Here is a 21,326-nt window from a genome sequence, read left to right as displayed (position 1 = left end):
CATCGACTGTTCTATTCTGGCTTTTTTTCTCCCTTTGTAGGATGGGGAGTGCTCTACTGTCCCGATTTGACTTGGTATTCATACTACTGGATATACCAAATGAAGATCATGACCATTTGCTTTCTGAACATGTGATGGCAATGAGAGGTGGAAAACAGTCTGGATGCACCAGTGCTGTGGTTGCTCGTGGAAACTCTCAGAGTTCAAATATATCAGTCCTTGAAGCAGTTTCAGACAAACCATTATCAGAAAGATTAAAGGTAGCATATTACATTTAGTCCCCCCCCCCCAATTATCCCACATTACCATAAAAATAGTGCAGGGTGTTTGGAAAAGGATATTGCTTTGGCAATGTTTTCTCCTTCCTTCCATAGGGAGATACAGAAGAGAGGAGGCTTAGCTAGTAGTATAAAGATCCCATTATTTCCTAGTTATCCCACGTGACAAACCAGGTGAATGCAATGGTCAGGGGCACCAGCTGCGTCCTTTCCTGGAAGTAAGGGACCTTGAGAATGTAGTACATGCATTGGTAACCTCACAACTTCATTTCTGTAATGCGCTCTACATGGGGCTACCTTTGTGCTTAGTTCAGAAACTTCAATTAGTACAGAATATGGCAGCCAGGCTGGTCACCAGAAAATGTAAGAGTGACCACATAACACCCATCTTAAAGTCACTCCACTGGCTGCCTATTAGCTTCCGGGCACAGTACAAGTTCTCTGCTTTTCCAATTCTTTCCAGACCTCTTATTTCTTCTCTAGATCCTGTTCCCATTAGAATTATATACATTTACTTAAAAAAAAACATCTTGCAAAGATACTTCAGTTGCTGGTTCTATTATTTCTACATTTGCATGATGAATAAATGGTTACCATGGGGTCCAAAAATTATTATCCACATAATAATAGGCATATTGTTTATCGTGTTGTGTAAGGAGTCTGAAATGTGTTACTGCTTTAATTCCCCCCCCCGACCTGTTGATGATTTATTTTCATATGCTTATTTAAAATAGGAGATAATAAATAATAAATAAAACTTTTATTTATATCCCGCTCTTCTACCATAAGGCAATCAGAGCACCTTACAGTATAAAAACATCCAGTACACAATACATCATAACCCCTCCCTTAAAAAGGAATTATTATGACAGTTAAAATCACTCTATTAAATAAACTATTAAAACCAATAACAACAGGTGAGAGTAGCATAATATAAAATATGCAGCATATACATTGGAAGACTATATTCTAGTGTCTTTGTTCTGCTGTGCTTTTTTTTGCTTTTGTTGTATAGTTTAATTTTATTGTTTTTATTTGAAATATGATGTTTATTGTTCGATTAGTGTAAAATGAAACAAAAATCGATTTGCTGTGTGGTCTTCTGTGTTAAGAGAGTGAATGCTAACAAGGATGTAATGTAACAACCCTTTGTTATGAGAATTACTTGCCATGAGTGTGCCTCTGGCTGCAGTTCAACTTGGGTCATTCAGATTTAACACTGTACCCAAGGCAACCTCTGTAGTTCATATCTGATAGTATTATTGTGGAGGCCCATTGAAGTGAAACCTTGTTGACACCTGAACTATGTTTTTATTGTTAGGTCATTCCAGGAGAAAGCTTTGACCCAATTCCACACCAACTTCTGAGAAAGTATGTTGGCTACGCTCGACAGTATGTACATCCCAGACTATCTGCAGAAGCTGCTCAGGTCCTCCAGAAATTCTATCTTGAGCTCCGACAACAAAGCCAAAGAGCGGATGGTACCCCCATTACTACTCGACAACTAGAATCATTAATACGTCTGACAGAGGTATGGTATTTTTATACTGCTTATAAATAGGAGTTTTACAACAAGCAAACCTTGATAGGTGAATGACTGCTGACATATAAGTGGATTTTAAAATGAGGGTGGTGGATGGAGAAGACTGTGCAAACGTTCTGTTATGTGTAATTTCATGATAAGGAGGCCATCAACTTGGTGGGAGGGAGATCAAACCTGAACTTCTTGTTCGGGTTTGATCTCAAGAATTTTGGGCTCCTAGGAGAGCAAGAAAAAAAAACACTCAGCAATTTGTATGTTTTTACCATCTCTTTGTATAAATACATTTAAATTATATGGCATGTTTGAAAAATTAACAGACTGGCCTCAGTCATACTTACATTTAGTTTCTTGAACTGTTGTTCTCCCAAAACTCAAACGATCTTGCCAGTGGTTAGGGATTATAATTTCTGAATCTGTTGGTGGAACTCAGCACCTTCCTGAGACAGTATTATGCAGCTGATTCAACTTCACTTTATAATTAATGGAATTTCTGCTATACTTCACATTGCTTGCAGTACACTACATTGTCTCTCCATTGCCTCACTATGCTATCCTTGTTGTTGTTATTGTTCTGGACAGCCACATAGCTCTTTAGTTGCATGTTATTCATTTGATATATCAAAGTCCTTTCAGATTCTCTTTAGCCCCAGATGTATTTTGCATCTGATTCTAATTTCAGATTCTGTGAAGTTGCTGTAAACTGTGTCAAAACATTAGATACACCTAGCCCAGCTTGGCTGTAGCTCTCAGAAGTCTTGAGTGAATTTTTTTTTTTAGATCAGTTACTTAAGATCATTTAAATAGAAATACTGGAGATGGCTTTTGTGTGCAAAATTATGACTTGGTACTAAGCTATAGCTTCATGCCTCCTACCAAGTAATTGTAGTTTCCCCCTCCTGCAGTTTTGATCTGTTGAGGAACCCCTAACAACATGCCATGGAGCTTTAGGGTTCCAGGGAACCGTCGTTGAGAAACTCTGAGAGTAAGGAGGAATGACATGCAGCCCATGGGCAACATGACAGTCTGTAGTGTGGCCCCAAGTCTCTTCAAAACCTAGTCACTCGTCACTTCTAGTTTCAAAAAAGAAAGTCCCACTGACCTAAAATAGACTGAGAGACAGGGAAAATTTGTTGAAATCCCACTTCCTACTTCCTGTGGGCTGCAACCGGCATGTTTAAGTTATTTTCCCCCCCTGAAGGGTTGTCAGCACATGATGTCCATACAAAAGCATGTGTGACCCTGAGACCTTGAAAAGTTGCTTTATGAGTCTGCTAAATAAAGGATGAATTATTTCATTATATTACCTTAATTTTAATTATGCTTTCTGTTTAAGGCACGGTCAAGATTAGAATTAAGAGAAAAAGCTACCAAAGAAGATGCTGAGGATGTCATAGAAATAATGAAATACAGGTAGTTTTATTTTAAATGAGAGTGGGCATCTACCTGAGATCCAGGGAGTACATACATCATTCACTAGATTTTGGAAGGGCTGGATTGTGCACACATCCCTACCACCATTTTAAAAACATTTTTAAAGACTCAGAATGCCTCATGAGCCATATAAGGGCTGTGAGGCTCAATTTGGCAATGTTTTGAACCCCTGCTGGGTTTTTTAGGTCCATGAGATGCTTTTTTTTCCAAAACAGGTTCTGAATCATTTTTGAAAATTGTTCTTTTGGAATGAAACAGCTGGAGGGGCGGTGGTTAACAAAGATGGCATTGCCCACCCTATGCCTCTGCAGGCTACAGACTTACTTCCCTCAACTTGGAAACAAGCTTTTATTAATCCAGTCTAAAATAGCATTCACCTTCTTTGCTGCAGCATCAGACTGCTGGTTCATGTTCAATTTATTACCAAAAATAATTCCAAACTCCTTTTCACACGTTGTACTGCTGAGCCATGTATTCCCCATCTGATACCTATGGATTTTGTTTTTGTGGAATTTTGCATTTGTCTGTATTGAATTTTTTACATTACTTTCTGCCCCCCCCCCTTTTTTTTTTTTTTTTGGTTTATCAAGGTTGTTTTGAATTCTTTTCCCATCTCGCAATGTGTTCGGCAGTACTCCCAGTTTTGCATCATCTGTAAACTTGATAGATTCCCTCTACTTTGTCATCTTAGTCACTGATAAAGTTTTGAAGATTAGTGACCATAGTACAGAACTCTGAGGCACATTCCACTTGAGATCTCCTTCCAGTCTGAAGTGCTATCATTGATGACAACACTCTAAGCTTGGTTTTTCCAACCAATTATTTATCCATCTGTCAGTGTTTCAGCTTCTTACACATTCAATCAGTTTGCTAATACCAACCTTTTTGCTACACTATCCTTATTTGAAGTCCAATCAAGTCTTTAAGGTAGCCCCGGAACAGTGATTTGGAAAATAGGGTGTTTATGTGGGTTCCATGAAAGCAGGTGACTGACCTGGCTGTACAGAACCCAAACCTCACATTCAGTCCTGGCAAGATATACCAAAACAGTTTTTTATTACACAGAAAGAATAACTTTGCATTTTTACACCAGTTTTGGGCATCACCAGTGAAACATTAAGTTTATAGAGTTAAGATTCTTTTTTCTTTTCAAAGAAGTGGTTGTGTTGGTCCCTTGCAGCATAACACCAGTGCTAGAGTTAAAAAACACACCTTCCTATGTATTTTTTTCTATAAGAAAAATGCAGGGAGTGTCCTTTTTTAATGTTTCCATTTTTCCCCATGAGCCTATCACATCCCTAACTCTAACCTTTAAAAGAACAAAAGCATTGCTGCATATTCTCAAAATACCAATGTCATAAAAGAAAAAGCTTATGTAAAAACAAGTCAAAATACAGAAAACAATAATCATACTCAGAAAAATAACTGTTATAACAAACCATATCCACAGTAAATCACTTGCATAGTCAAACGTTTTCAGTCTCCCTATTGTGTGAGTGCTTAACATTAGCTCTAGGTATGACCAGAAACCACCACCATACTTTGCAGTGCCTTATTTGAATGTTTGAAACTTACCCCATATTCCTTCTTAAAGATTCTGGCCATTCAAATTTCATGACTTCAGCATTAAGTCAGCCCTTCCATATTCCTCCCACCCATCCACCCTACTTCTTGTAGTATCTTGTCCTCTAAGAGGTCTTAGAGCTCTTGCACTTTGTTTTTATCACTTTAAAATTCCCTGGCTTGGATCCCGTGCTGGGAGGGTATAAACTAAAAATATTACTTTAGTATACTTTTGCACTCAAAACGATAATTGAGTTTTCCTAGTTCCCTTTCTCTTTGGCTTTGAAAATTTCTGCATGGATTTGTGAAGCCTGGAACGAAACTTGGTTGGATAATAGTTGAACAATATGCTGGGTTATGCTTAACCTAGACAATACAACTGCAAAGCACATATACTGTTGATTTTTTTAAAAATGAAGACTTCAAACTGTTAAATTTGAAATGGAGTTACCTGTCTAGTTTGCAGCTTTGCTTTAAATCCTGTTGATTATTGTTTTGTCCCAAGAGCAATGCTATGGACTTTGGGTGTAGCAAGGTCTCTGGCTCTCGGGAACACAGCCAGAACAAAAGACTTGTCCACAAATTTCTAAAGTTTCAAAAGCTTTACTGGTTATAAACACAAATAACACAAAACTGATTTCTTCTTTCTCAATAGTCCTTCCTAAATACCTTGCTCTCTCGGTGGATTCTATCTTTCTTCTTCTGAGGACTATCTTTCTTCCTTTGTGGACTTATCTTTTTGTCAAAGGAAAATACTCTCTCCAGGTCTGACTTGGCTGAAATCTTACTACACACTGAAAATAACTAGAGGGAGACAGTATGAGACCCTGGGATTTCCCACAATCCTTGTCTTTCTTAAAGCTGTAGAACTCTATTTTCCCTCTTAAACTAATACATAGACCTGTTACAGACTGCCAAAATAAAGCTGCTTCGGGTCTCCTTGAAGGTATGCTATTTAAATGATGCATGGGTCCTAAGGGTCCGGAGGTCGCACCAAAGCCATGCTCCAGTCCTAAGGACTAGAGTGCAGCTTTGGTGCAGCTTCCGGATTCTTAGGATGCATGCATCATTTAAATAGAATACCTCCAAAGAGACCCGAAGCAGCTTTATTTTGGCAGTCTGTAACAGGCCATTGAAAACCTATTATAATCTCAACTAAATATATGTCTCAGGAGCATCAAAGATGCTCTGGAGGCATGACAATTATGATTTGGGTTTTTTTCTTTCTTCAGCATGTTAGGAACTTACTCTGATGAGTTTGGGAAGCTGGATTTTGAACGTTCTCAGCTTGGTTCAGGAATGAGCAACAGATCACAAGCAAAGAGATTTGTTTCTGCCCTCCATGGTATTGCAGAAAGAACCTACAACAACCTCTTTGAGTTTCAGCAGCTTCGGCAGATAGCAAAGGAAATAAACATAAAAGTAAGTAAAAATTAAAAACATTTATTGGGGAAAGATAAAATTAGCTATTAGACCACCTGATCAGAGGAACTGAGTTACATTTCTGCAGCTTTGATTGTTGACTTTTGGCCTGTACATTTGTAAATTGTTTTGATTCATCATCTGAATCAGATTCATCATCTGAATCAGAAACTTAGTTGCTTATGAAGCCTTTCTTTCTCCTGGGCAAAGTAATCTCCACACTAATATGCATGAATACTAAAACTTGGGAGAATTCTTTCAGCCAGACTTTTTTCTTTTATCAGTAGGAATGTGAAAACATTCATTAAATAAGCTTAAAGCATCATATTTGATAATACTTAATACAACTCTGATAGCATATGTCTAACATCTTGATGCAAAATTCAATTCACTGATCTGGATGGAATGTTTCTATAAAATGACAGGGAGACATGAGCTTACATTAGATGAGCTGAAGGGTTATCCCCACATGAATTTTGACTTCTTTCACCCATGCAGACAGCAGCAGAAAACTGTCATCTTAAACTAAAAAGCAACTCTTCTTTGGAAGTCTTTACATACACTCATCCCTCCATATTTGTGGCTTTGATATTTGTGGATTTTATTATTCACGGATTTAATATGTTCTCTCTAGGAATATCTGGGTCCTCCATTGCAACTGTATGGTCAACTTTAACTAAATGTTGCACTGAAAGACCTAGAGATTACTAGAGAGAATACTCCACTAGGCATTTGTAGCTCCTCCAGAGCAGTTCTATGGTCAGTGTTTGTCAGACGTTGGCCACAGAGTTGCACTGGTGGACCTAGATATTTCTAGACAGGTGTCCTCTCAGGTAAAAAAACATGGTGTTTTTATTATTTGCGGTTTTTCCATATTCACTGGGGGTCCTGTACCCCTAACCCTAGTGATGTATTTTTAAAACTTTAGATATTTTTTCAACTTCTTGCAGGGAAGGGGTTTTAAAAATAATTTCACATATGGTACTTCATGTTTAGATAATGCATCTATTTTATTTTCCAGGTGGCTGATTTTGAAAACTTCATTGGTTCGTTAAATGATCAGGGTTATTTTTTGAAAAAAGGTCCTAGATTATATCAGCTTCAGACTATGTGAAAGAACTCAACAATTGAGGGTAAAAAATACTGAAGCAACAGATTCATTTGAAGAAGGCCAGCAGAACACAATAATAAACTGTAGTGTGCCTGATATATTTCAAAGAAACATCATCCGATGCAAAACCCCGTTTAAAATCAGTAGCACCAGTACACCAATTCATGTGATATTGTAAGCATATTGTACAGTTTATTGAGACTGCTCATGTAAGCTATTGTCATGATGGGGAAAACTGTTTAATTAATCTCCTCTGAATAGACCTGTTGTCTATTAAAATGCTAGTTTTAAAAATATGTGCACTAGCAGAGGAAGTCTATTGTGAATGCCTGAGTTTTCAAAGCTATCATTTTAATATACGATGAGTATTGGAGTTATTAATTATAATATTTTTTGGAAGCGAAATGCCATAATTTAATGTTTCTTATTGCTCCTGTTGAACTCTGAAATACAACAAGTTATTTAAATAAACAAGTTTATTTATACCATTACAGATCTTTTTCCTGATGCATTGTAAAAAATAAATTTTTAAACTGGACAAACTCTGTTTGCATGATATGCAGGTTGCGCATGAGTGTTCTTGAATAAGCAAAGCTACTACACTATCCTAATGCCATAAACAGCGTAGTGTTGAATTATTTAAAACCGGCAATGAATAAAGAGAAGCATAGCATGTTAAGAGACTGACATTTATGGTGGCATATGCTTTGGAAGACTGCAGCCCACTTTGCCAAGTGTATGTAAGGGTTGGATGAAGTGAAAGCTGAAGAGAGCTGTACCTATACTTTTCATGGTGGTGCAGAAGAGGAATATAGCAGATGTTACTTGTTACCTGGTTGCTTACAGCATCCTCCAATATTTAGTCTGGCAGCCTTACATGAATATATACAGTCTGCCCTTTGTATCCATTCTGGACCTCCCCACAGATAAAGAAAAACATGCAACCTTGTATCTCATTGATTTTAATGGTGGGCGTGACGTGTGTGCGGCTGCTCGTGTGGGTGTATGCATGCAACCCCATTGAAAGCAATGGGGCTTCCAGTCCACAGATGGTTAAATCTGCAGATAGCAAGCCCATGGATATCCAGGGCCTGCTATGTACACATGGTGTGTGTGTGCGTGCTTGTAGGACTGTAAATAGTGAGGTCAGAAAGAAATACAATGCACCCTTTTTTTACGTGGGGGGATCCGTTCCAGGGAGTGTCCTAAATTACATGGTTAATTTGAATGAGAGAGAGAGTTTTCATGCAGGAAATCCCTGTCTAAGGATGGGGAAAGAGAATGCAAAAATCTCCCAACACATATCCACCTGTAATGGAAAGAAACTGTTTGCTGCATATGCTAGTGCAGCTATGTTGTTATATTTTTAACAAGGTCTGGAGCAAAATCAGCTCCAGCCATGAGCTTTTTCTCTCATGCCAACTGCTATGAGCCAAATCTAGTGGAGGCACAGTCCGATTCAAATAAGATGTCCTTGGTCGTTTGGCAAGAGGTCAGAGCACTTAATGCTTTTCTGAGTTGTAAATGTGACACAGCAAAAAGGAGAATAATTGCTGTATGTAGCACACATAAATGTTTATAAGTGTGAGTCTATTTTCCATTTTAGGATGTTAATTGTTGCAAGAGAGGGGGGAAACTCCTGGAGATAATCCAAAATAAGAACCATTTTTAAAATTGCCTGTGGACTGAACCTAAACCACAAGGCATTTGATTTCTGAGCAGTGAGTTTGGCTTCAAACTGCTGGATCCCTGTATATTCAAAGGCTTTCTTTCCATCTGTGCTTGATGTACGTAGTCCTATCTTCTCACAAATGAGGGGTGGTGGGGCTGATGCTTCATGACAACATGCAGTTTGCTTTCCACTCCAGATGATAAACCCCCTTATTGCAAAGACATGGGTAAAATATGGCCCAGTGACTGAGCACAACCCATAAGAGGGCTACATGGTGCTTGAGCTCTCACCCCCAGTTCATTATTTCAAACGTTGTTCTTAATGATGAATGAATTGGCAGTGGCAGCATATAGGGTCATATCAAATGTAATTTGATACCAATATTTGGTACTCAGTTTAACCTGTAATAAATTCAAGTCCAGGTGGAAAATAACATAGACACCTTCTAATTTGGCCCATTCACTAAAAAATATTTTAAGCCAGTTAATTTTCCCGTGAAAAGCTTCTACAATACTACAGCTACATGGACAATCAGCATCAATCTTGGAGTCTTTCAGTTTTCCCTCCCAATATGTGCTAAACTAGTAGATTTTAAAATATATTTACTTAGATCCTATTTTTCCATATTAAATTTCAGATTGCAGGGGAATATACGTAGCTTTGCAATTAGTAGCTTTGCCTAAGCCTTGCAATTTTTCATTTAATAAATACTCAAATCTATTACTAACACCTAGTTTTCATTTTCTGACTAAATACACAGCCTTTCATTATTCAAACTTTCTTCAGACTGGTGATTTGCTGAAGTTCATTGTGCTCTACAATCAGAAAAGGAACATGATATACAGCCATGATGAAATAGAAAAATGTTGGAGACAATACACAGAAGTGGTATACAAAAATGTGAAAGGTCAAATGGCACATGGGAAGAAGAAAATTATGAAGATGAACCCCAAATTTTGGGAAATGAAGTGGAAAACTGCACTAAAAACAATTATAAAGAATAAATCACCAGAAACATATGGCACACCAATAGAACTACTACAATCCATAGAGACCAACTTTAGTATAGTTCTAATTAAAATCTGCCAACAAATATGGAAAACAAAACAATGGCCCAAAGATAAAAAGTGATCAATATACATTTTCATTGACAAAAAAGGAGATACAAATGATTGCAGTAATTACAGAACCACTGTACTAATTTCCCATGCAAGCAAAGTCATGCTGACGATTCTGCAGTGAAGCTTCCAACCACATGTGGAACAAGAAATCCTAAACTGGTTTTAGGATAGGAAGAAGCACTAGGGATCACATTGCAAACATAACGGATAATGGAGTGCAACAGGCAATTCCAGAAGAAAATCTGCATGTGCTTTACTGACTACAGCAAAGCCTTCAACTTTATCGATCATGAAAAGGTATGGCTTGCTCTTAGAGGAATGGGAGTGCCACAACATCTTGATGCATAACTTTTACTCAAGACAAGAGGCTGGTATTAGAACAGAAGATGGAGAAATAGAATGGTTCCCAATCAGCAAAGGAGTAAGACAGGGTTGCATACTATCACCCTATTTAATCACTCTGTATGCAGAAAATATTGTTTGCTCAGCAGGCTTAGAGTCAGAAGGAATAAAAAGGACATTAACAACCTAACATATGCAGATAACACAATGCTATTAGCAGACATCAACAAGGACCTGGAACTATTACTGAAGAATGTCAAGGAGGAAAGTGCCAAGGTAGGGTTAACGCTGAACATTGGGGTGGGAGTGGGGCTAATGACCAAGAAATAACTACATGAATTCATCTGAGACAGCAAGAAAATTGAAATTGTAGGAGTTCCCAAACCCTGGATCAAATATAAACCAGGAGGGAGACTACAGTCAAGAAATCAGAAGAAACTAGGAATGGTAAGGGCAGCTATGAAATAAACAGACAAGTTCCTAAAGGGCAAAAATATAATTCTGAATACTAAAGTGAGGATACTCCAAGCCACTGTATACCATCACAATGTACAGATGTGAGAGCTGGACAGTGGAGAAAGCTGATAGAAAATCAATTCATTTGAGATATGGTGCTGAAGAAGACTGCTGAAGATACTGTGGATGGCCAAGAAGACAAACAAATGGATTCTAGTGTCAGAATCCACCTTCAGTCAGTCATTCAGGGTGTATTCTGCCATGAGGTTTGTAGAGATAGATAGATAGATAGATAGATAGATAGATAGATAGATGATAGACAGACAGACAGACAGACAGATACAGATAGATAGATAGATAGATAGATAGATAGATAGATAGATAGATAGATAGGGAGATAGGGAGATAGATAGATAGATAGATAGATAGATAGATAGATAGATAGATAGATAGATAGATAGGGAGATATATAAGGAGATAGATAGGGAGATAGATAGATAGATAGAGGGATAGGTAGATAAACCGCAGAGTGGGAATTAGGGAATAGGTTCTCACCCACAAATAGGGAAGAGATAGATATGCATATAGAGAGAGGAATAGAGATATAGATAGCCATGCCACCATGAGGAATGGGCCGGATGGTCACGTATTGCAGTTAGGCAGTTTTATGAGGGGTTGTTGGGAAACTGATACCAAAGATGCATACAGCCTTAGAACTCTACTTGGTAGAGGAACTAGGAACCAAATGGGCCAAAAAACCTCCTTTCCCCCTTCAGAACAAAGGGAGAAATCCTACATCAAAGGCTGAACCGAAGGGAAACCAACTCAAAGGGAGGGGTTTGGGGAATTGTAAAGTGCTGTCTCTATTTGGAGTTCCTCAGATTCAACAAAAAAGTGGCCAGGAATACTTCTACTTGTCAAAGTCAACTCGAGGGCAGTTAACAACAAAAATTGTGCTGCAGGATCTTGTTTGCATTTGTTTATTCTTTGCAGATCACCACCATTTAAAAATAAGCAAGGGATGTAGAGGAATTTAAATGTTGGACTGGCATTATGGGAGAACAAGGTTCAAATCCCTGCTCAGTCACAGAAACTCACTCACTCAACCGAAGAGGATGGCAAAGGCAAAGATCCTCTGAATAAATTTTGGCAAGCGCACCCCATGATAGGTTTGCATACACATAAACTGATGTGCAAGCACGGAACAGCAGCAGGTCCAACTGACCTGTGACAATCTGAAAACAAGCAGATTCCTATGCACTCTTTCAGTGGATCTCTTCTAGCTGGGATTAATAGTTAGATTTAGCTTGTAGGTTTAAATCCCAAATTGGTCCTGTTTAAAGAAGGCTGGTTGTAATCAGTGGGATTATGTTAACCATGTCTTGTTCTGTTAATTTTAATGGGACTGCTCTAGGTTTGACTAACTCTGGATCCAACTCAGATTTTGTTTCTTGAGAAACAAGAGCTTCTCAGCAAACAAGGAAAGTGACAGTACTCTGAAATATGTTACTTCTGCATTAATACACTGCATTTTCAGTTAAGCCTACAAAATTGTTTGGCCACATAGACTGCAGAATCTGGACAAAGGAAAACAGATTTGCAAAACATATCCTTGTATTTTTGACAGCCACAAAAACCTGTACAGTTACTTACCTGTGAAATACTGCAAAACAGAATGAAAAGGCCAAGTTAAATATTTCATATCAGTACCTTTCTGAGCAGGTGATGAGAAAGATGAATCTGTCATTGCCAACAACAGCACAAACCCTTCACAGCATTTGGGTTGGAATCCGATTACATCTCCAAAATGATGTTCGATTAATTTTGCTCACATTTTTCTATTACTTCAAGTTCATGACTGGCCCTTTGTGATAAAGCACAAGTCCATTAGCAGGTAAGTGGGTTAACAGTCATTTGCAAACGAACAGAGATAAGTCTGGGGAAACTGAATGATTTTCTTTCTGTATTAGATTAACTGAGCTATTTGAAGGATGGACACCCTGGACTGAATTACTGAGCAATAGATCATTAGTATGTGTACAGTGTACTTCGCAAGGTGATAATCCCATCTTCCATAACAAGCACTGGGGGCCCGGTGGGAGGTAAGATCTAAATACTGCACCAAAAACCCAAATAAAGAATAATGAGATTAGATGCAAATATGGTCCAAGATACTAATTGATATTTGAGTTTGTTCAGGATTCTGCACAGATGCAAAGAAAAGAATCATAGTGGTGAGAATGCAACTGTAATGAATAAATACAAGGGAACACGGGCATTAGGGTTATGGGGGAGACTGGAGTATAAAACCTACATGCACACACACAAACTGTAGCATCTTGGAAATGTGAACACTGATTATATATTTTTCTCCATTAAGATTTAAGATCTGCCTTTCAAGAAAGGCAGCTAAGATTATCAATACTGGGTCATATGCAACAGTCTTTTTTCTGACTGTTTTTTTTTTAATTCATTTTCTTTTGTCTGTTTCTTAGCTCAAAACTGCTCTCCAAAAATTGTATTTCAGATTAGAGACCATTCAGGCTCACAAAGAAGCAGAGGGTCCTTCAAATAAACTGGTTCAAGCCTCTTAGGGCTTTAAAGATAATAACTATCACTTCAAATGGAGAATGGAAATATACTGGCAGACAGTGCAACTAGTATACAGCTTACTGTTATATGCTCTTATTGTGTAGCTCCCACAAGAAACCAAATGGCTTAATATTGCACTAACTGATATTTTTAAAAAGGAGCTCTACATAAAGAACATTATAGTTACAGTCATCTCACCTAGAAGTAAGTAGGACATGAATCTGGTGCACTGCTGTTTATTGTCATAGCTTGTCATTAGAATTTGTTGTTCTTCACTCAACTTTCCCCTGCCCAAGGATTATATTGGGGCAGAGATCATAAGCCATTACATATTATGCATTTATGGTACTATGATTCCTCTGATCATTGATCAGAAATAACACAGGGATTGCTCACAATCATCTTCCCGATTGGGTCTTCTGGATGAAGACTCAGCCTGGTCAAGAATGCTGGCAGGAGTGTAATATGGGTCAAGAAAGCTATGCACTCTCACCTAGGACTGCAAGTATTGAAACTAAGAAGATTCTGCTTCCGTTATCATTTTCCTAAGCGTGAAAGCGCAAAATGCCAAAGAACTCAATGTTGCATTGACTGAGGAACCCAATGTCTAGAAACCAACAAGCAGAGCACACCCCTGTACACCATGGCATCCAGCCCTCACCCCAAAATGATTCCCCAACCCTGCATTACACCTTTAGGGGATAATCTGAATTAGCCTGAAGTGGCTGATGCACTAGATTCACTTTAGAAAATTCAGACATTGTAAAGTGATTTTTGTTATTGTTAACCACCCTTGTGTTGATCCCATGGCAACCCTGCAAATGAGACATCTGCAAGAGTTTCTGTTCTGCTCAGTTCCTTTAAACTTATACCTGTGACCTCCTTAATAGAGTCCATCTATCTAGCATGCGGTCTGTCTGTCTATTTCCCTCTACTTTTCCTCACATTATTGTTTTTTTCCAGTGAGTCCTCCCTTTTCATGATGTGTCCAAAGTACAACAGCCTTAGCTTTGTCATCTTGGCTTCCAGGGAGATTTCTAGTTTGGTCTGCTCTAGGACCCATTTGTTTGTCTTTTTGGCAATCCATGGAATCCTTATCACTCTTCTCCAGCACCACATCTCAGATGAATGGATTTTCTTTCTATTGTCTTTCTTATCTTAACTGTTCAGCTCACATCCATACATGATAATAAGGAATACCATGGCTTGTATGATTCTAACTTTCATGCTCAATTCTATATCTTTGCCTTTTAGGATCTTTACTAGTTCTTTCATAGCTGCTGTCCCCATTCTTAATCTTCTTCCGATTTACTGGCCGCAGTCCCTGTTCCTATTAATATTTGACCCCAGGTATGAGAACTCTTTTACTATTTCTACTTCCTCATTGTCTGTGTTGAATTTGTTTAGATTCTCCATGGTCATTATTTTTGTTTTCTTTATGTTCAACAGTAACCCTGTCTTTGCACTTTCTTCCTTGATCTTCTCCTTAGTAGTTGTTCCAGGTATGGGAGGTTTTCTGCTAGTATGATGGTGTCATCTGCGTATCTTAGATTATTGATATTCCTTCCCCCGTTTTCACTCTTCCTTCTTCTGTGTCTAAGCCTGCTTTTCTTACAATACAGCATGCCTGCTCCATACGCAGCTTCCAGTTTATGTGGCACCCACGCTGTAATACCTACAATAGCGTGCATGACAGCTGCGCACACACGCCGCACCCTTGCTTGCACAAGCCCCATTCACTATAATGGGGCTCAAGCATAGGCAGAATTTGCCTTACACGGGAGTCCAGAACGGATGCCCCGCGTAAGGCGAGGTTCCACTGCATGTTCTGCATTTAAGTTGAACAGATAGGGTGAAAAGATACAGACTTGTCTGACCCCTTCCCCAATTGGGAACCATTTTGTTTCTTCATGTTCTGTTCTAATGTAAAGGCAAGCGTGACGTGTGTGGCTGCTAATGTGGGTGCATGCATGCACACCCATTCCAGCCCACAGATGGTGAAATCTGAGGATAGCAAGCCCACAGATAACCAGAGCCTGCTATGTACACATGGTGTGTGTGTGTGTGTGTGTGTGTGCTTGTAGGACTGTAAATAGGGAGGTCAAAGAGAAATGAAAGTTGGGAAGAGGAAGCCTTATTCTTTTATTACCAAAGAATGGAAAATCCTAATCGTTTTAACGACTTTATAGAAATGATCAGGAACACAAAGACCATGCCATGCTTCCTGGTTCATTGTTGGCTGGCTGAGGGTGTCACTAGGAGGTGTGGGGTGTGTGTGTGTGACATCACTGCTCCCTAAACATTTGCCTAAGTTCTGGCAGATGTGAGCTGTGGAGTTCAACTGCATGCCTGGAGAGAGGGTCTGAGTGTGGGAGAAGAAATAAGAGTCCCAAGGGTTGTTGTTTTTTAATTGGTTGACTGGCTAAAGCCAAAGGTGCTGAACAATGGCTCCTTTTCATCCTGGAGAACAGGATCTGGAGCAATGGATGCAAGCTGCAGGAAAAGAGGTTCCACCTCAACATTAGGAGGAACTTCCTGACAGTCAGGGCTATTTGACAGTGGCACATGCTCCCTCCTTCCTTGGAGGCTGGATGGCCCTCTGTGAATGGGGATGCTTTGGCTGAGAGTTCCTGCATGGCAGAAGGGGGCTGCACTGGGTGGCCCTTGGGGTCTGCTCCAATTCTGGGAGGCCACTGGATGGGGAAAGGCTGCTTTGGCCACCTTGGAAGCGCCTTGGCCCTGGAGATGTAGCGGCGGCCCCTTTAAGAGGGCGCCGTAAAGCGCGGCGGCGGAGGGGGGTGGGGTCGTAAAATGCACGTAAGCCAGGCGGCCACGAGGGCGACCCAAGCTCCCTCGGATGGCGGCAGGTGAGGGAGCGCGGCGGCGGCGGCGGCGGCGCCGGAGGGGCGTGTCCTCCTGCGAGGCCTCTGAGCGAGGAGAGAGGGTTCCCCTGGTGGCCGCCCGCCCTCCCCTTCCAGGGACATGTTGGCCGCGGCTTGGCTGGCGAGAGGCGGCGCCTGGGGGCTGCTGAGGACTAGGAACGCCAGCCCGGGGAGGTCCCTTCGGGCCACCGTAGCCGCGGCGGTGTTGGCCGGAGCGTCGGGCGCGAGGCCGCCCAGGACTACGACAGCGATAGCAACCACAGCAGCAGCAGCAGCAGCAGCAAGAACGCCCCCTTCGCCCCCTCGTCCTCCTCCGCTACTGCGCCTGCGCGCGCCCAGCTGGGGGCCCTTGGCAGCCTCGGCGCGCGCCCCACGCTGCCGCTGCCGCGCGCGCCCTTCCTCCTCCTCCTCCTCCTCCTCCCCCTCCCCTTCGGAGCATGGAGCCCCTGGGAGACCCCGCGTCCCCTCTGAGCTGGTAATGGCGCCCAGCCTGGCCTACCTAGCAGGGCTGTTGTGTGCATGGGACGCTGCAGAACGTGCCAAAACGAGCTGGGGTTTTATTTTATTTCATGTCTTTAGTAATTTAAGCACTGGCTTAAGCGTGAGTGAGCTATTATAGGCCTAAGTCCAGTTATTAGTCCCAAGGTACATTAGACCTATTGAATCAATGGCACTTACATCAGTGTTGGTTGGCATCAGTTTCTTATGGATGCCGTGGGTCTGCTTGGCGGGTGCTAACCATTGGAGGTATGCCATTGGGCAGTGTGTGATGATGCCGTGTTGGTCCTCGCACTCCTTGTCAGCATAGTCAATTGGTATGTTTAATCGTGAATCCAGACTAAAGTAGTGCCCTGTTGTGTATGAACAAGCAACTCTCAGACTCAGAAGTGATGTGCTTCCCCAAGGTCTTTGAATGGGATGGAAGAGATGCAGAAGGAGACCCAGGCTGTGTGTGTGCTACAGCAGTCATCCATTTTGACACCCCTTTAACTGCATTGGCTCAATGCTATACAATTCTGGGAGCTGTAGTTTTGTGAGATATTTAGCCTCCTCTGTGGGAGAGCTCTGGCGCTACGACAAACGACAAACCCTAGGATCCCATGCCATTCAGCCATGGCAGTTAAACTGGTGCCAAACTGCATTATTTCTGCAGTGTGGAATACAAAACAATATACATCCCTCCACATTCACTGGGGTTAGAGGCACAGGACCCCTGTGAAAGTGCAAATAAAAAGCCTACTATTTTCTAAACAGAGAGAACACCTGTGTAGGAATCTCTTCCACACAACTCTGTGGTCAACATCCAGTAGAGGCTAACCATAGGATTGTGCTGAAGGATGTCCAAATGCCTAGAGAGGTGTTTGCTCTGGGAATCTCTGGTTCCTCCAGTGTGCCTCTGTGGTCAGCTTCTGGCAGAGTTACGCTGGAGGAGCTAGAGATCCCTAGAGAGAATGTAATAAATCCATGAATAACCAAAGCCACAAATGTGGAGGGACAGCTGTGCTAATATTTTGCGACACAGTGTTTAGTTTTCTTGATTCAAGTAGGTATAAAAAGAGAAAACTGAGTGGTAGAAAGCTGAGTGGCAGGTTAATCTTGGCTTCGTTACTCCTCTTGCATCCTAAGCTACTTTGTAGATTGTGGAAAGCATAGTATTGCAGGGAGGGAGATAAAACATTCATGCTGTTTTAGAATCCTTCGAAGAAAGGCAAAATAAAAAACAGATTAGCTAGATTTTCTAAAATGTACTTTCTTGAACCCAAAAGTATTTTAGACTTGTTTCTCAAATGGCAGCCCTCTTCACATGCCCATTTTGATACTAAGGCCCTTGCTGTTCAGTAGGGAAGGAGGGGGAAGAATATAATCTTCTGAGGAAAAGAAATGTCCCTTTATAGATTAAGTCAACTTGTTGGGAGCCCAGGTCTGGATTCCAAAAGCAGAAGGTCTTTGCTGAGATCTTACGAAGAACATTCTAAAACAGGATCAGAAACACATGGCTCTCTAGATGTTCAAAACCTGCTCTTCCTATTATTCCTCACCCTTGGCTGATGGCAGGGTTTCATGGGAACTCCATGGGAAGTCCAGCAACATCTTCCAAGATCGCCTAGCCCTGTTTTAAAGGAACTCCCTTATGCATGTTTAACATGAGAATGTGCCCATTTTTCAAAGCCACATGTGAATTTGTGGTCATTTTGGTGTCCTCTCCCCCAGTTTTTGGCAATCTTTGTGTCCCCTAAGTGCCCCGGGGCAGATAATTGACACCTATATCTGTCAAAGTTTCCAAAAGAAATTGGAACACACATAATGTTTTCAGTCCTTATATCCAGACCTAGTTAGATGTTTTGGCGATGGATAATAAATGCCATATATTAAAACGGAAAAGGTATCTCATCCCAGCTGCGAATCTTTTGGTGTGAAGATTTTAGACCCTGGCTGTTGATTAATAAACATACAGCAAATGCTCTAGTTGCAGCCTCATGTTCCTGCAGGCATAATCTCCTTGCCTGGACAACTAGTCATGGCTGCTTGAGTATTCATACTGGCAGAGAAGCAGGCTTTCTACAGCTGCTCTTCTGGCTTGTGGCTGGGGATAAACTCTTCTCTCAATTTTCCAGTGGGTGGAGGGGGTTATCCCCTGTTGATCTTTGCCATCAACCAAGTGGACGGGCATCAGAGGTCCAAAACACATTGCAGAAATAATCCAGTCTGAGATTGCTTGAACTGCCCTGGCTCAGTGCTAGGGAATCCTGGGAATTGTAGTTTATTGTGGCACCAGAGATCTCTGACAGAGAAGGTGTAATGTCTCACAAACACTACAGTTCCCACAGCTCCCTAGCATTGAGCCAGGACAGTTCAAGCGGTCTCAAACTGGATTATTTCTTAAATATGTTTTGGACAATATGTATCCCCCCCTTCTGGTTTTGGTTTATTTACAGAATTTATTCCACTTTCATTCATTACAAATAATTGTACGAATTGTTACAAAAACTTTCTGAGTAAGTAAAAAACTGTTAAAAACACGACAAAGGCCTGTTACAGACTGCCAAAATAAAGCTGCTTTGGGTCTCTTTGGAGGTATGCTGTTTAAATGATGCATGCATCCTAAGAATCCGGAAGCTGCACCAAAGCTGCACTCCAGTGCTTAGGAATGGAGTGTGGCTTTGGCGCGACCTCTGGACTCTTAGGACCCATGCATCATTTAAATAGCATACCTCCAAAGAGACCCGAAGCAGCTTTATTTTGGCAGTCTGTAACAGGCCATTGCAATGATAAAAAGTACTAAAGTTAACTGCCAAAGAGAAATGAAAAGGCCGAGGCAAGTAAAAAGATTCTTGGCATCAGGTCATTTTCGCTGCAGAGAGTAATCTGGAGTCATGAAGCTACAGTTGAGATAGCCCTATCCTGGAGCTGTCCCAGAGATTATGGTCCTCTGGCAGTCAAGGAACTGTCATTTTTGACAAGTTTGAGGAAGAGAATCACTTCACTGCTACTTTTTCTTCTATGCTTGATAACAGTTTAGACTAGGTTGGTCTTAAAGCGTATGTGAGAAGGGTATGAGTAAAATTTATAAATGGGACCCACAAGAATTAAAATAAACACTGCATTTAAACTAGGTTTTAGAACTATTTGATTGTGCTTTTCACTGTAGTAGGGTTCTTTTTCTACTATGGTTCAAGACTGCAAATAACGGTGTTTTGTTTTTATGTTAGGGTCTAAGTAGAGGCATAGCCCAGAAATTTGAAGTGTCAAGTTTCATTGTCAAGGCAATTTGAGTTCAGTATTGGAGGCCTGATTTTGAATAAATCTAATTTCCTGTTGTTGTTTTTTAATTTTTCCAGTATGAAAACCCTTGGACAATTCCCAATTTACTTTCAATGGCAAGGATCGGTTTGGCGCCAGTTTTGGGCTACCTGATAGTTGAAGAAGATTTTAATATTGCATTGGGTGTGTTTGCTCTGGCTGGCATAACAGATCTGGTAGGTATTTTATAACATAGTTTGAAATGCTTCGCAAAAATAAAAATCTTTCCATCTGTTTCTACGGGACTTTATAACAATAATTTGTAATGATAGGAAGATCTTCTGATTTGTTTGATTTATAATTTGATAAGGAGGCTGAGTGTCTTAATACTACTTTAAACAATTTTGTGATGTTTTGTCAAGGTAACCTATATATAACACCTGGCCCATTGAGAGCCTTTAGGGCTGAAGGGTGGGGTATAAATACCATAATAAATAAATAAATAAAATTCGAAAAGACATTGGCTTTTCAAGGATGGCTTTTAACAGTAAAGTTAGTTTTTCCAAGAACATACAGTCGTCCCTCCGTTTCTGCGGACTTCGGATCCGCGTCCCTTGCTTATTCACGAGGGGCAAATGGAGGGGCTTAAAATGGGGCGCATGTTTGTGGTGCGCGTCTGCAGGTGCCCACAGGGCTGCACCGCCATTCAAGCTAATAGAGCTTAAATATCAACGGATTTCCGTTTTTGTGGGTCCAGAACGGATCCCCTGTGGAGGGCCGACTGTATATATGCATATTCCATTGCGATGGGCTGTTACTGATCATTAATGGGATTTTAAAAAAAATTGTAATGTATAATTTCTACCAACATCTTTGTCCTGGATGCCAGCCATGCCTTTTCCAGATACTGCAAAGGGCTAAAAATTGGTGTTTCATCCATTTCCCATTTTTCTTTTCCAACATACATTCAACATTCCTTGACTGTTGAAATTGTTTAGTCTAGATATTTTTCTGTCCGTTCAAACCTCAGGGTTCCTACACACATACGAATATCTCCCTCTTTTGTCTCAGTGGCTCCATTTCGCTATCAATTCTGTTAATTTCAGCACCTAATTTTGCTATTTTGGAAAAAATGATAAAAATACTTACTATGTATCCATTAAAAAGTGATT

At 40.5% G+C, this 21,326-nt stretch overlaps 2 protein-coding genes across 6 annotated transcripts in view; one reads left to right on the top strand and one right to left on the bottom strand.

Moving 5' to 3' along the window:
* Positions 1-4,847, bottom strand: part of TRMT6 (tRNA methyltransferase 6 non-catalytic subunit) — a 46,899-nt gene extending 42,052 nt beyond the window's left edge. The window contains exon 1 of the mRNA XM_089478053.1: positions 4,828-4,847. Within this exon, the coding sequence (XP_089334179.1) occupies positions 4,828-4,832 (5 nt within the window). The 5' untranslated portion in view covers positions 4,833-4,847. The remainder of the gene's footprint in view (positions 1-4,827) is intronic.
* The window catches only part of LOC149305250 (DNA helicase MCM8-like), a 58,685-nt gene that overhangs the window by 27,111 nt on the left and 10,248 nt on the right, over positions 1-21,326 (top strand). For 2 of the 5 annotated variants that reach the window (XM_089478047.1, XM_089478048.1), the window contains exons 15-19: positions 41-260; positions 1,600-1,809; positions 3,155-3,231; positions 6,048-6,237; positions 7,259-7,815. In XM_089478047.1, the coding sequence (XP_089334173.1) occupies positions 41-260; positions 1,600-1,809; positions 3,155-3,231; positions 6,048-6,237; positions 7,259-7,351 (790 nt within the window). In that variant the 3' untranslated portion in view covers positions 7,352-7,815. Of the gene's footprint in view, positions 1-40; positions 261-1,599; positions 1,810-3,154; positions 3,232-6,047; positions 6,238-7,258; positions 7,816-16,372; positions 16,889-20,252; positions 20,391-21,326 lie in introns of those variants that run through there. The other 3 variants (XR_016271790.1, XM_089478049.1, XM_089478050.1) reach the window with 2 other exon arrangements.

This window comes from Sceloporus occidentalis, unplaced genomic scaffold (assembly GCF_023333645.1).
Source record: "Sceloporus occidentalis isolate IW3139 unplaced genomic scaffold, rSceOcc1.0.p SCAF_12, whole genome shotgun sequence".
NCBI lineage: Eukaryota > Metazoa > Chordata > Lepidosauria > Squamata > Phrynosomatidae > Sceloporus > Sceloporus occidentalis.
Note: the sequence above shows the minus strand (reverse complement) of the source record. Positions and strands in the feature narration are given on the sequence as shown.